We start from the raw sequence: 15,686 nt of genomic DNA on the forward strand, positions 1-15,686 counted from the left end.
CTGTTCTACAACAAGGAGAACAGCATCTCTTTAAAGAAGTGATCGGCACGTCATCAGCTTTATGATAGCTGTGACAAGAAAATCTTCCCAAAATAACTGTTTGGCAGTGTGTAAAAATTTACCTTTGTTATACAAGTGTGTATGTATCAGCTGAAGGGTAAAGCGTTAGAAGTAAAACGTTTCGGTCCAATTTACCTCCTTACTTTATTTGTTAACTTTTCAGTTTCATATGAACACAGCTGGAACGTCACAATCAGCAATATAAGTTCTAGAACAGTCAGTGTCAGCTGGTTGCCTTTGAATACCAGCGGCTTAAATTCCACTGACATATATGGCTATGTAGCTGTTTGCTTAGGCAGAGGTAGCAGTGACATTCTTCTGTTGAGTGTAGAAAATGCTTCATCCTCCAATACCGTGGTGCGCAATCTGAAATCCTACAGGAAGTACAAAGTCAAGATCGTTGCTCTCCTCAAAGATCGAGTGACTGGTGTGATAACCTTGAAAAGCAGCGAGGAAGCTGACATTCGTACCAAAGAGGGCGGTACGTAATTTTAATATTGCCAAGTTATTGTATTTAAATTGCGGGTACAAGTAATTCCTATTTTCCTCTGAAGAACGGTAAGTGAAAAACACGAGGAAGAAAAAGGTGGAATAGGAAAAAATATGATACTGTACTGAACTGAAAGGAATAATATTAATGCCCTGAAGGGGATTTAAACACACGTTCCAGGCGCTATTAATCAGTCGGGTGGGATCACCACTACGCTATCAGGACTAATAGAACATGCTTGAAACACGACTAATTGTTAAAAGTACTGAACGGAGAATCCGTGAACCTCCCTGGCAAATATTTCATCTTTATATCCGATGACACTAGATTGTCAGTATTTTTACCATTTTCTAAATTGAAATGAAATAAAACTGACATACGTACGAAAGAGGGCACTATGTAATTTTGGTATTTGTAACTTAGTATGTTTGAAGTGTGAGTAGTGCCTGTTTTCTTGTAAAAGCAGTTAGCACGAAGGGAAAAAAACGCGAAGAAAAAAGGGCAATTGGCAAAGATATTTAAATAATAGACCACTCTCTCTATGGGTTTACCGGCGTAAAAGACCCACGCGGGATGTTGGGAGAACGCGAGAAAAGCTTGTAAATCACGAGCCGTTTGTTGGGTTTCTAGCGGAGTTGCAGGCTTCCCATGCCTTGGCACCTTTGAAAGTAAATTGCTCGGGAAGCCCACGTCCTAACCACGTAAATAACCTCCTGAGAAATTTAAATCCACTTTAACTTTTCTTTTTTTAAGCTGGTTCTAAACTTTTTAATTTTTTTTTCTAAAATCTGAATCTAAGCATACTGAAGATATTAAAAAAAATATGATCTCTTAGCTCGTTGTTGAGTTGTAAGCACGTTTTAAGTTAAAATCAAGGTAGGATAGGGGCCACTGTTGCTTCGCTTTAAAATACTTTTTCAGCACCGACTGATATAGGCTGGTAGTACATGTATCGATCAATCAACTGACAAGTGTTGCTTATTTTACCAGTTACCTTATTTAATCCATGGTACCTATTTAGAATTTTGTGGCTAAACGCTCACCGCCCCCCTAATTAAAAACGATTGTTTTTTTTTTTAGTAAGAGAGCTTTGTGTTTCACAATTGCATCAAACGAAATTTTTCTTTGTCGTTTAGTTCCTGGTTATGTTCCATGGGTGTATGTATACGATCGTAGTTCCAACTCTCTCGAGATTAACTGGTCTCCAATACCTGAAGAAGATACTCATGGAGTTCTTCTTGGCTACGTCGTGTATTATAGATGTTATGGTTCCTACGAGAACTTCACCACTGTCAAAGTGAATGCAAGTACCCGAGTATTGAGGATTACAGGTCTCATGGAGGCCACGAGATATGAAATCAAAGTTGCAGGCCGTACATCTGTTGGAGAGGGTCGTTTGCGTACAACATACGAGAGCACAGGTTGGTAGCTGTATGGACATTCTTAATTTGTCCATTACTTAATTGTTAATTTTTTTTTAGTTACTGTTGTATTGGTTTCGTGATCATCTATGCCTATGCAATATATAGCCAAAGTTAGCCCACACATACGGAGTTCACGGGCTACGTCTCGCTGTTACCACTTAGTACCACTTAGCTGGAGTTGTTTCTCGGTAAACTCAAGTTCTGCTTCTCGGTCATGATTGTAAATAGCCAACTTGTCTGGCTTCCACCTGTTAGGATTTGTAAGCCTATTATGTGTCGCTGGTATATTGTTTCTTTTAGTTTAAGTGGCATACCTGAGAATTAGCTAGGTGTAGCTAAGTGTTTTAGGTGCGGTGATCTGTTTAGTCTAAGAAATAAGAAAATCAACACTGTTTGGGAGGAAGGGGGAATGTTTCCAGGACGATTGAAAACCAATCACATTGGGGGTTTTCTTAAAGAACCAATCAAATTATCGTTTACGAAATGGGACGGTTCGTTGTTAAAACAGATTACACAGTTAAAAGAGGTAAATTTTAAGTCTCTCAGAAAGTTACTTTTTCTGTAACTTTTTTTTTTGTCACCAAAAAGGCTCTCAGGTGTTGGGAAGGGTTATGTGACAAGAACACTTCCCAAACTCTGCAGATTTCGAGACCTCTTATAAAATTTGTACTTTCTTTCTGATGTCTAGTTGTTTCACCTCCAAAAGTGTCTTCTCGTTTAGATGGCTTTTAAAATCGATATAACTTGGAATGTCAAAACCGAAGAAACTGTAATTAATCTGATCAATGGCAGCAACAGAATAAAATCATGTTATAGAATTAGAATTAGTTCTTGTTATGAAATGAGTCCATAAAGGTCCATAAAAAATTACTCGCCAATCTGCTTTCACCGTTAGGTACTATTACAGGCTGCATAATTTAGCTGTCTCGCGGGAAAAGCTGTATTGAAGTTCTTATAGACAAAGATACTGATCAAATTATCCAAATTAAACCTTGATAAAACTAGGCTTAATATTACACTTTTTAAGGTGAAACATATTCTTTTTTGCCGAATATCATAACTAAACTTGTTGGATTAGCCTAATCACAATGCTGGTACTTGCGTGCCTATGTTTTGTCACGTTATGATCTGAGCCCATTTTGTGAGATTTCTCGTCGAGATTTGTGGTAAAACACCACAGTTTTCTGTCGCTTAAACTCTCCTCTCCCGCCCCCGTTTGAAAACAATATTCAACCAGTTAAGCACAACAATCCTGTGAGAACAGACACTTAAAATGTTCAATGTCGTATTAATTTATAGCCTCACGTAAAGGGCTTGACTTAATTAAAGTGTCTGGATACATTTTTCACTGGACCATTCCAAAGATTTTCGATGAGCTTTTTACCAGTTGTCCCTTAATCGGATCAAGATAAAGATAAAAAATACGTTGAAATTTGGTATAGTATATTTCATGGCAATCGATATTTCCATGGAAACAATAATTTCAGAAAATATGAAAATGGATAACACATGAATTTTGGGTGAACCAGATGTGAGATATAAAAGGTAGCACAATGCATAAGCACATGGCAAATTACAGAGAGATGTCAAACTTGACGAAGCGACATGCAGATAACAGCGGAAATCATGCAGACCTATGACATCTACAAGTTTGACATACCACGGTCTAACGACTCAACTCTACTTAAAATTACTCCTTATAACACAGCGTGAAGTGCCCTTCATAAACACGAGTGAAGCAAGAAAAAGGTCGGGTGACCGAACAGAGAACGACAAATGTACAAATGTCACGAACCGTAGGAGTCGTGTCGGCTAGTCAACCCCATTTTAGCGGAGCTTCGGCGGCCCAAAGAGCCGCCAAGGGGAGCCCCATACTCGTATAGGTAAGGAAAGGAGACCCATAAGTTGATTTTCTCATGGTTATCACGGCTAGTGGTAATGCTCGTGGGCGCGTACGCACGACGGCGGTGATGACGACGGAGTCGCGCAACATGGCGGCCATACTCCAAATAATAGGTTGACAGACCCATGCTGCCTTGGTTTAACATGTACTTCTTTGATATTGGACATCCATGTTATTATCAATTGACACCTGTCAAAACAAGGTATCCGCTGATCAGTATCAGGTGACCATATCGCGGGCTCAGGTTTACAGCTCATCGAAGCCACTTTTTTTCGAAATTGATCGCTGACCAAGTGTGGTTTTCGATTGGATCGCGGGCTCATGTCAGGTTTACTTGTTGAAAACAGGGCAGGATCGTTCGGAAGCCGGTTAACACTAACCCAGGATTAAAGTTAACCGAATTATAACTTTTTATTCTATACAAATGTTTTTTGCTGCTTTGTTTTGTGTATTTGGTGATTATTAAAACTCGAAACAAAAGGCCAAACAATATACAGAAGACCTTACTGCAAAGTTACAAAATTCAAGGCAAAATTCTAGCTTTTCCCGGGTTAGCTTAATTGGGCTCTGAAAAATACGGCCCAGGAGCTACGCTCGAAACCCAGCGTGAAACTTGTCTTGAGTGTTTTCAGCCATGTCCTTCAATGACGTCACTAAAAGCCCGACCGAGATCCCACTAGGCTCGGTGGTGGCAGCGGAAAGCGCAACTTTAAACGGCTGTAGAAACGCGGGGATTTTATCAGTCGAGATAATTTTTTAGCTGACTAATGGGAAAACTAGTAAGTTTCATTAAAGGAAAGAACGTTTTTGTGGTTAGTCGTACTTTAATAATTGTCTAAGTCTAAGTTGGAGTACCTGCAATACATTGTTTTGACATTTATGTGTAGCTTGGTTTACATGTGGACTTGACTACGTTTTTTGAGTATCAATAGTATCACTTCTTTTTAACAGCTAGTGAAAAAGGTGATATGAATAAATGATAATACTAACTTTGTATTAACATAAAAAACCCTTAAATCCAAATTTTGCGGAAATCCTGGCGTTTTTGGGCTTGCTTAGGATGGATTTTCATATTTATCACCAATAGACTCATCTTTTGGAAAAGTTGGCCACGTTATTGAACATGCGTAAAGACTCGATGAATTTTACAAAGTGTACGAAAATTGATTTGCAAATTAAAAAGAAATGTTTTACCAGCAAGCACTACGAGGGAAACATTTTTTGTAATTTTTGTATATTTAATTTTAGAATTTGTGGGAGGACCTTCAATAGTAAAATCAATGTAACCAGGCCTTAGACGCTGCGCTCGCAACCCCCCCCCCCCCTCCCCTTCGCCGCTTGCTCACGTTATTTCTGTTTTGATGTCCGCCTTTTTTATCTTTTGGAGTTTAAAAACTATGCTCCATACTTAACACATTAAACGAAAAATCGAAGTTCCGCTTTGAAAATGCCACTCTTAAATCCCTCTATGGTTGGCGATTCTCTAAGCGTACGGCCTAAGGAGTTCCATATATCTGCAGCAAACTTTAAAGTGGTAAAATGCCCCCATCTTCTATGAGCAGATGGTTTCCGAATATTATGCTTAGATCTAGTATTATAATTTAAACGGGTACATAAAGAGATTGTTAATGGAAAATAGCGCGGTGTTCTGCCCTTCGGCGTTGTAAAGTCTTCCAAGACGAGGGAAAAGATTTTGTAATTGTTGCTTATTTCATTTTACAGCTTGTGGAGGGACCTTCAATGGTACTACAGGAGAAATCAATGTAATGAGCACATACTCTTCAGGATATTGCTATTGGGAAATCCAGTCACCGTTAATGAACTCAAGTATACTTCTAGTTGTTGAACATTTCCAAATGCGGTATTGCAGGTAAGAACCTTTGATTATTGCATTGTTGCCATGATCCTAATCCCACGCGTTAGTACTAGTTTTCGCCGATCGCGATATGAATCCAAAAATACCAGGCGAACGCGAAAATCTTATGTTTTGTCTTTAAGGTCTGTCGTGCATCATGTCACCAGAATTTCCCCTGCGACATTAACATCAGCAAGATTTGTGTTCACGAAATTGTTTACTTCTCTATAAGGACACAAACCTACCACTAAGCTAGACTAACATGTGATCGGAAGCAATACTAAAAAGAACTGAGCTAAATTCACCTACGCTACCAAAATATAAACGCTTCGTGCAAATGCAAAAATGTGCAAACTATGAAGAGTATGAGAACCCAATAACGACTTATTAAGTACTTCTCGCACTAGATTTTTATGAGAAGTTTAGCCCTTTGTTTCAAAATTGTTGTATACACTCCAGACCAACAGTCATGATATTCTTTCAATCTCACCATACACTAGTATGGTTGCCTACTTAATTAGCAAGATTCTGTGTCATACCAATGCGTCGGAATCGACAAGAGTTATTTTTCTCCCTGGATAGTTTTTTTTTTATCAAAACCAAGAAATGAAATTCCATTGATTTTTAGCGGCAGACAAGCATTGCGTTCTATTGCGAACTCACGAGTATTTGGTTTCTGCGTCTTCACCTATCCATTGTTAAACCACTATCGTATATTCGTTGCTACTGAAAGTTCCATTGCCCTTTAAGCCCTGGCCAAACGGACTCGCAAGTGGTCGCAAGTAGCCGCAAGTTGAACTTGCGCAGATACTTGCGGTGGGTGGCCAAACGGGTTCGAAAGGTTCCTCGCTAGTACACTGAAGTCGCAAAAAACCCATTTCAAGGCATACATATCCCGTGTTTCATTGGCTAACGATAGGTCAACTTGCGTTGACTTGGGTTGGGTAGCCAAACGGTGAAAAGGTGGCTTCGAGTTGCGTGCAAATTTGATTTCGACTAAAGTGAGCGGAAGTCATCCCAAGTCAATGCAAGTCCACGCAAGGCCTGGCCAAATGGGGTCGCAAGCAGACCCAAGTTTTCAACTTGCCTCTCAGTATTTGAAGGTCTGTTTGGCCATGGCTTTAAGGCGATGAACGATGCTGTATGCTGAGTTGAATTTAATAGTCAAACACAGTGGATTACTTTTGTTTCTTCCTGCTGTATTTTAGTTATGGTTCAGTTGTAACTGGTAACGGCCAACATAGGTACTTTTGTGGTCAAAAGGAACCATTTGCACTTCTGGTTTCGGGAAGCTATGCCCAAGTCAGACTCTACAGTTATTATTATTATTATTATCGGACGACATTGAAGGCTTTCTATGTTGTGATGAACAATGGTAAGTTGACCGTTAGACTAATAGAATAGTGTTAAGAGATATCGGTTAACAGAAAGCACAATACTATTTTGTAAGGAAACGGGCCTGTTCGAGAAACAGTTTGGATCAACTTCAACAAGGGACTCTTATAATACAAACTAGGAAACGTCCCATTAACTCAGAAGTTCAATTAGCTCTAATCGTTTCAACAAAAAAGACCGATTTCCTTTTAATAACACCACTCTTCACTGAGTTTAAGTAAAAGGTATGACAGAACGGAAAAACAGCACAATGAGAAAAAGTATTGATAAGTAACTTTTTGTTTATCCTAATTGATAATAGACCTGAAAATGCCTTCGGCAGTTTGTTCTTCGCCTTCCGCATTTTATCATCTGGAAGTACTATACAGAATGAGTCACAAAACTTCCAGGCTTTCTCTCTTTAAGCTATTTATTCTCTTTTTGCTGCTCAACTGCGTTTTTACCAGGAGTATTAAAACTTAATGTTTCCTGTCTCATTTGCTTGTTTCAGGGCTACACAAAATGTGAAAGATTAAATTGACATTTACTTTTTCTCCTGATGATACAATTAACGTTTAAATGATGTGCTTTCGACCAATCAGGGGGGAGTATTTGGAATGGCAGTATTTTAAGGCAGGAGAACGCCTGACATTTCTGTCTTCAGCCATTAATTTACCGTTACTTAGAGGCGACAGAACGTCTTATTATAGGATCATACAACACAAAAGAAAATATGGTTTGGGGACTGATTTCAGAAATTATGAATGTTAATGAGACAAGCAGTGAAGATATACTAAAGCAGATATATCAGAGAATAAAAGGAAATAAAATGGTTTAGTTGTTCTACAACAAGGAGAACAGCATCTCTTTAAAGAAGTGATCGGCACGTCATCAGCTTTATGATAGCTGTGACAAGAAAATCTTCCCAAAATAACTGTTTGGCAGTGTGTAAAAATTTACCTTTGTTATACAAGTGTGTATGTATCAGCTGAAGGGTAAAGCGTTAGAAGTAAAACGTTTCGGTCCAATTTATCTCCTCACACTATTTGTTAACTTTTCAGTTTCATATGAACACAGCTGGAACGTCACAATCAGCAATATAAGTTCCACAACAGTCAGTGTCAGCTGGTTGCCTTTGAATACCAGCGGCTTAAATTCCACTGACATATATGGCTATGTAGCTGTTTGCTTAGGCAGAGGTAGCAGTGACATTCTTCTGTTGAGTGTAGAAAATGCTTCATCCTCCAATACCGTGGTGCGTAATCTGAAATCCTACAGGAAGTACAAAGTCAAGGTTGTTGTTCCATTCAAAGATCGAGTGACTGGTGTAATAACCTTGAAAAGCAGCGAGGAAGCTGACATTCGTACCAAAGAGGGCGGTACGTAATTTTAATATTGCCAAGTTATTGTACTTAAATTGCGGGTACAAGTAATTCCTATTTTCCTCTGCAGAACCTGTAAGTGAAAAACACGGGAAAGAAAAAGGTGGAATGGGCAAAAATATGATACTGTATTGAACTGAAAGAAATATTATTTATGCCCTGAAAGGGTTTTTGAACACACGTTCCAGGCCGTATTAAGAGCCATTGCCTGTAAATATGGAGAATCGGACTTTCTTTTATTGCGTCAAAAAGACCTTTTTGGTGAACTATTTTCAGAAATATACTTTCAAAGTTCTAGCGAGTTCACTTTTTTGTGAAATCTAGCAAAGTTCGAAATACCGCACAATCAACCAAAATGGCCGATGCAATTTATGAAAAATTGCACATTTTCAACAGGCCAGTACAGAAAGAAGGGATCTTGGCTGGATTTCATATTCACACAGTTTATAAGTTGCATTTTGATCAGACTTCTGAGCTAAAAGTCATCTTGAAGTATATACGTTTTGTCTACTTCTCGGCTGTTTGAAAAATACAACTATCGCAATTTAATTTACGTGTAAAATTTTGACTGATTTTAGAGGGTCATAACTCTTCTAGTATACAAATCTCTTGACAAATAAAAGGACTGAAAGAAAGAGCTATGCTATGGGTATACCATATTTAAATGGCTAGTTTGGCCCGTCAAAATGAAGCGCGCTAGACGAAAAACTATAAAGGGTATTTTGAGTAATTGCGCCACACTTAGAAGACCGAGCTGAGAATTTAACTTCGATTTTGCAGTCATCTTTATGAACATAATTCCCCATGTTTCATTACACAAATTATTCTTTGACATTGTGTATCACACATGTAAGCAATGAATTAAATCATACCTGAGAAATGGGCTTGGTTAGAAGGCAAAGTCTTCTGCGTGAGAAGACGACTTGACTCTTGTGACGGGCCATAGTTTGACAATCCAAAATCGCTGTAAATTTGACAGCTAAAACCAAGAAACGTTCGCTTCTTTTTTTGGTCATTTTCCCTATGTATCTTTTTCTAAAACAATGTAGACGAAAAACTTCAAATGCAGCGGTTTTTAAAAAACTGTGACTGGTCTGCCAGCGACTTCGATATATGTTGTCGTGGTGAATTGCATGGCGTGACACCGTGACATAGAGAACAATAGGGAATAATGACAATAATGTTGTGTACACAAACGTTACATGTACACTTGCGTTTCGTTCCTAGCAAACGGCCCTATTAATCGTTGTAGTCGGGATTGGTTCTCCTTTTTTAACGTAAAAAGAGAGAACTAATAACAAGAGATAACCAAGGAAGAAGTAGCGATGCCTTCTCTCCATTTATTCGCCAAAGGTGCTCAAGTTTTGAATGCAGGACTACCTTTCCACCTCGAAGGCCGACATTTTGCCAAAATCGTCTGCTTTGGCGGCTGATTTCTAGAGGACTGTGCCATCAATACCCAGGCTTATTCTGAGGCATTATTTTAAGTATTGCTTAAGTGTACAATACACGATTTCAACGAATAATTTATGTTATGAAACATGTCGAATTATGTTTATAAAGATGACTGCGAAATCGAAGTTCTTGCTCGCTCGTCCAAAAATGGCACAATTGGTCAAAATACCCTTTTTAGTTTTTCGTCTAGCGCGCTTAATTCTCACGGGCCAAACTAGCCATTTAGATTTGGTATACCCATAGCATAGCTCTTTTTGTAGAAACTGTTATTTTTTGAGAGATTTGTATACTAGAAGAGTTATGACCCTCTAAAATCAGTTAAAATTTTACATGTAAATTAAATTGCGATAGTTGTATTTTTCAAACGGCCATGAAATAGAGAAAACGTGTTAAGTTTAAGATGACTTTTAGCTCAGAAGAATGATCAAAGTGTAAATTACAAACTGTGAGAATATGAAATCCAGGCAAGTTCCTTTCTTGCTGTACTGGCCTGTTGAAAATTCCATCGGCCATTTTGGTTGATTGTGCGGTATTTCGAACTTTGCTAGATTTCACAAAAAAGTGAACTCGCTGGAACTTTGAAAGTATATTTCTGAAAATAGTTCACCAAAAGGGTCTTTTTGACGTAATAAAAGAAAATCCGAATTTTCCGACCCGTCGACGGATTCTCCATATTTACAGGCAATGGCTCTTAATCAGTCGGATGGGATCACCATTACGCTATCAGGACTGATATAACAAGCTTGAAACACGACTAAGTGTTAACAGTGCTGAACGGAGAATCCGTAAACCTCCCTGGCAAGTATTTCATCTTTCAATCCGATGACACTAGATTGACAGTACTTTTACCATTTTGTAAATTGAGATGAAACAAAACTGACATACGTACGAAAGAGGGCAGTATGTAATTTTGGTATTTGTAACTTATTATGTTTAAAGTGCGAGTAGTGCCTGTTTTCTTGTAAAAGCGGTTAGCACGAAGAGAAAAAAACGCGAAGAAAAAGGGCAATTGGCAAAGATATTTAAGTAATAGACCACCCTTTCTATGGGTTTACCGGCGTAAAAGACCCACGCGGGATGTTGGGAGAACGCGAGAAAAGCTTGTAAATCACGAGCCGTTAGTTGGGTTTCTAGCGGAGTTGCAGGCTTCCCATGCCTTGGCACCTTTGAAAGTAAATTGCTCGGGAAGCCCACGTCCTAACCACGTTAATAACCTCCTGAGAAATTTAAATCCACTTTAACTTTTCTTTTTTTAAGCTGGTTCTAAACTTTTTAAATTTTTTTTTCTAAAATCTGAATCTAAGCATACTGATCTTGAAGATATTGAAAAAAATAGGATCTCTTAGCTCGTTGTTGAGTTGTAAACACGTTTTTAGTTAAAATCAAGGTCAGATAGGGGCCACTGTTGCTTCGCTTTAAAATATTATTTTAGCACCAACTGATATAGGCTGGTAGTACATGTATCGATCAATCAACCGACAAATGCTGTTTATTTTACCACTTACCTTATTTAATCCATGGTGTCTATTTAGAATTTTGTGGCTAAACGCACACCGCGCCCCTAATTACAGACTATTGTTTGTTTGTTTGTTTTTTTTTTTAAGTAAGAGAGCTTTGTGTTTCACAATTGCATCAAACGAAATTTTTCTTTGTCGTTTAGTTCCTGGTTATGTTCCATGGGTGTATGTATACGATCGTAGTTCCAACTCTCTCGAGATTAACTGGTCTCCTATACCTGAAGAAGATACTCATGGAGTTCTTCTTGGCTACGTCGTGTATTTTAGACGTTATGGCTCTTACGAGAACTTCACCACTGTCAAAGTGAATGCAAGTACCCGAGTATTGAGGATTACAGGTCTCATGGAGGCCACGAGATATGAAATCAAAGTTGCAGGTCGTACATCTGTTGGAGAGGGTCCTTTGCGTACAACATACGAGAGCACAGGTTGGTAGCTGTATGGACATTCTCAATTTGTCCATTACTTAATTGTTAATTTTTGTTTAGTTACTGTTGCATTGGTTTCGTGATCATCTATGCCTATGCAATATATAGCCAAAGTTAGCCCACACATACGGAGTTCACGGGCTACGTCTCGCTGTTACCACTTAGTACCACTTAGCTGGAGTTGTTTCTCGGTAAACTCAAGTTCTGCTTCTCGGTCATGATTGTAAATAGCCAACTTGTCTGGCTTCCACCTGTTAGGATTTGTAAGCTTATTATGTGTCGCTGGTATATTGTTTCTTTTAGTTTAAGTGGCATACCTGAGAATTAGCTAGGTGTAGCTAAGTGTTTTAGGTGCGGTGATCTGTTTAGTCTAAGAAATAAGAAAATCAACACTGTTTGGGAGGAAGGGGGAATGTTTCCAGGACGATTGAAAACCAATCACATTGGGAGTTTTCTTAAAGAACCAATCAAATTGTCGTTTACGAAATGGGACGGTTCGTTGTTAAAACAGATTACACAGTTAAAAGAGGTAAATTTTAAGTCTCTCAGAAAGTTACTTTTTCTGTGACTTTTTTTTTGTCACCAAAAAGGCTCTCAGGTGTTGGGAAGGGTTATGTGACAAGAACACTTCCCAAACTCTGCAGATTTCGAGACCTCTTTTAAAATTTATACTTTCTTTCTGATGTCTAGTTGTTTCACCTCCAAAAGTGTCTTTTCGTTTAGATGGCTTTTAAAATCGATATAACTTGGAATGTCAAAACCGAAGAAACTATAATTAATGTGATCAATGACAGTAACAGAATAAGATCATATTATAGAATTAGATTAGTTCTTGTTATGAAATGAGTCCATAAAGGTCCATAAAAAATTACTCGCCAATCTGCTTTCATCGTTAGGTACTATTACAGGCTGCATAATTTAGCTGTCTTGCGGGAAAAGCTGTATTGAAGTTCTTATAGACAAAGATACTGATCAAATTATCCAAATCAAACCTTGATAAAACTAGGCTTAATATTACACTTTTTAAGGTGAAACATATTCTTTTTTGCCGAATATCATAACTAAACTTGTTGGATTAGCCTAATCACAATGCTGGTACTTGCGTGCCTATGTTTTGTCACGTTATGATCTGAGCCCATTTTGTGAGATTTCTCGTCGAGATTTGTGGTAAAACACCACAGTTTTCTGTCGCTTAAACTCTCCTCTCCCGCCCCCCTTTGAAAACAATATTCAACCAGTTAAGCACAACAATCCTGTGAGAACAGACACTTAAAATGTTCAATATCGTGTTAATTTATAGCCTCACTTAAAGGGCTTGATTTAATTACAGTGTTTGGATACATTTTTTACTGCACCATTCCAAACATTTTCGATGAGCTTTTTGCCAGTTGTCCCTTAATCGGATCAATATAAAGATAAAAAATACATTGAAATTTGGTATAATATATTTCATGGCAATCGATATTTCCATGGAAACAATAATTTAAGAAAATATGAAAATGGATAACACATGAATTTTGGGTGAACCAGATGTGACATAAAAAAGCTAGCACAATGCATAAGCACATGGCAAATTACAGAGAGATGTCAAACTTGACGAAGCGACATGCAGATAACAGCGGAAATCATGCAGACCTATGATATCTACTAGTTTGACATACCACGGTCTAACGACTCAACTCTACTTAAAATTACTCCTTATAACACAGCGTGAAGTGCCCTTCATAAACACGAGTGAAGCAAGAAAAAGGTCGGGTGACCGAACAGAGAACGACAAATGTACAAATGTCACGAACCGTAGGAGTCGTGTCGGCTAGTCAACCCCATTTTAGCGGAGCTTCGGCGGCCCAAAGAGCCGCCAAGGGGAGCCCCATACTCGTATAGGTAAGGAAAGGAAATCCATTAGTTGATTTTCTCATTATTATCACGGCTAGTGGTAATGCTCGTGGGCGGGTACGTACGACGGCAACGATGACGACGGAGTCGCGCAACATGGTGGCCATACTCCAAATAATAGGTTGACAGACCCATGCTGCCTTGGTTTAACGTGTACTTCTTTGATATTGGACATCCATGTTATGATAAATTGACACCTGTCAAAGCAAGGTATCCGCTGATCAGTATCACTTGACCATATCGCGGGCTCAGGTTTACAGCTCATCGAGGTCACGTGTTTTTTTTGAAGTTGAGAGCTGACCAAGTGCTGGTTTTCGATTGGATCGCGGGCTCATCTTAGGTTAACTTTTTGAAAACAGGGCAGGATTGTTCGGAAGCCGGTTAACGCTAACCCAGGATTTAAAGTTAACCGAGTTATAACTTTTTACTCTATACAAATGTTTTTTGCTGCTTTGTTTTGTGTATTTGGTGATTATTAAAACTCAAAACAGAAGACCAAACACTATAGAGAAGACCTTACTGCAAAGTTACAAAATTCAAATCAAAATTCTACCTTTTCCTGGGTTAGCTTAATCGGGCTCTGGAAAACCCGGCCCAGGAGCTACGCTCGAAACCCAGTGTGAAACTTGTCTTGAGTGTTTTCAGCCATGTCCTTCAATGACGTCACTAGAAGCACGACCCCAATCCCACTAGGCTCGGTCGTGGCAGCAGAAAGCACAATTTTAAACGCCTGTAGAAACGGGGGGATTTTATCAATAGAGATAATTTTTTAGCTGACTAATGGGGAAACTAGTAGGTTTCATTAAAGGAAAGAAAGTTTTTGTTGTTAGTTGTACTTTAATAATTGTCTAAGTCTAAGTTGGAGTACCTGCAATACATTGTTTTGACATTTATCTGTAGCTTGGTTTACATGTGTACTTGTCTAGGTTTTTTGAGTCTCAATAGTATCACTTCTTTTTAACAGCTAGTGAAAAAGTTGATATGAATAAATGATAATACTAACTTTGTATTAACAAAAAAACCCTTAAATCCAAATTTTGCCGAATTTCTGGCGTTTTTGGGCTTGCTTAGAATAGATTTCTCAAATTTTCCACGAATAGACTCATCTTTTAAAAAATTTGGCCTTGTTTTGACAGATGTCAATTTATCATAACATGGACGTGCAATATCAAAGAAGTACATGTTAAACCAAGGCAGCATGGGTCTGTCAACCTATTATTTGGAGTATGGTCGCCATGTTGCGCGGCTCCGTCGTCATCGCTGCCGTCGTGCGTACGCGCCCACGAGCATTACCGCTAGCCGTGATAATCATGAGAAAATCAAACATAATCACGGCACGAAAAACTGGATTTACTCTAAATTTTGATCCTGATCAAAGTCGAAGTCAAATATGATCATAGCTTTGATTCAAACTTTGACGCGCGTCAAATGTGTGTCAAAAATGTCATGGCTTTGCCGATACATTTGATCCATGACAAAGAGGGGGGCAAATGTGATCTTAACTTTGACTCCACCTTCGACCCACGTAAAAGGGGGAATCAAATATCTTATGGATTTGCCATACATTTGATCCCTGCCAAAGGCGAGGTCAAACATGTCAATAACTTTGACTACAGTTTTGACGTGCGTTAAAGGCGTTCAAAGACACCACGGCTTTGCATACCTTTGATTTCTTATGTCAAAGGCGTTCAAAGACACCACGGCTTTGCATACCTTTGATCTCTTATGTCAAAGGCGTTCGAAGGCGGCATGGCTTTGTACAACTTTGATCCGACGTCATGTCATGTCAAAGGCGAGGTCAAATATGGCCATATCTTGCGACTCCGCTTTTAACGCCCTAATAACCTGCGTTTTCGTATTTTTTTTTCTGTTTTAACGATAAAATGAAAGCTTGCTTTTTGC

General features: G+C 38.7%; 1 protein-coding gene and 1 pseudogene across 2 annotated transcripts in view; both read left to right on the forward strand.

Annotated features, from left to right (window-relative positions):
- Positions 1–2,840, forward strand: part of LOC145484699 (uncharacterized) — a 123,809-nt pseudogene extending 120,969 nt beyond the window's left edge. The window contains exons 27-28 of the transcript XR_014049061.1: positions 224–541; positions 1,687–2,840. The product of XR_014049061.1 is annotated as an uncharacterized LOC145484699 (transcript). The remainder of the gene's footprint in view (positions 1–223; positions 542–1,686) is intronic.
- A 7,982-nt stretch (positions 2,841–10,822) lies between these two features.
- The window catches only part of LOC145484722 (neogenin-like), a 28,976-nt gene continuing 24,112 nt past the window's right edge, over positions 10,823–15,686 (forward strand). The window contains exons 1-2 of the mRNA XM_081463351.1: positions 10,823–10,843; positions 11,604–11,888. Coding sequence (XP_081319477.1) covers positions 11,804–11,888 — 85 coding nt within the window. The 5' untranslated portion in view covers positions 10,823–10,843; positions 11,604–11,803. The remainder of the gene's footprint in view (positions 10,844–11,603; positions 11,889–15,686) is intronic.

The sequence above is a fragment of the Orbicella franksi genome, chromosome 4, assembly GCF_964199315.1.
Source record: "Orbicella franksi chromosome 4, jaOrbFran1.1, whole genome shotgun sequence".
Lineage (NCBI taxonomy): Eukaryota > Metazoa > Cnidaria > Anthozoa > Scleractinia > Merulinidae > Orbicella > Orbicella franksi.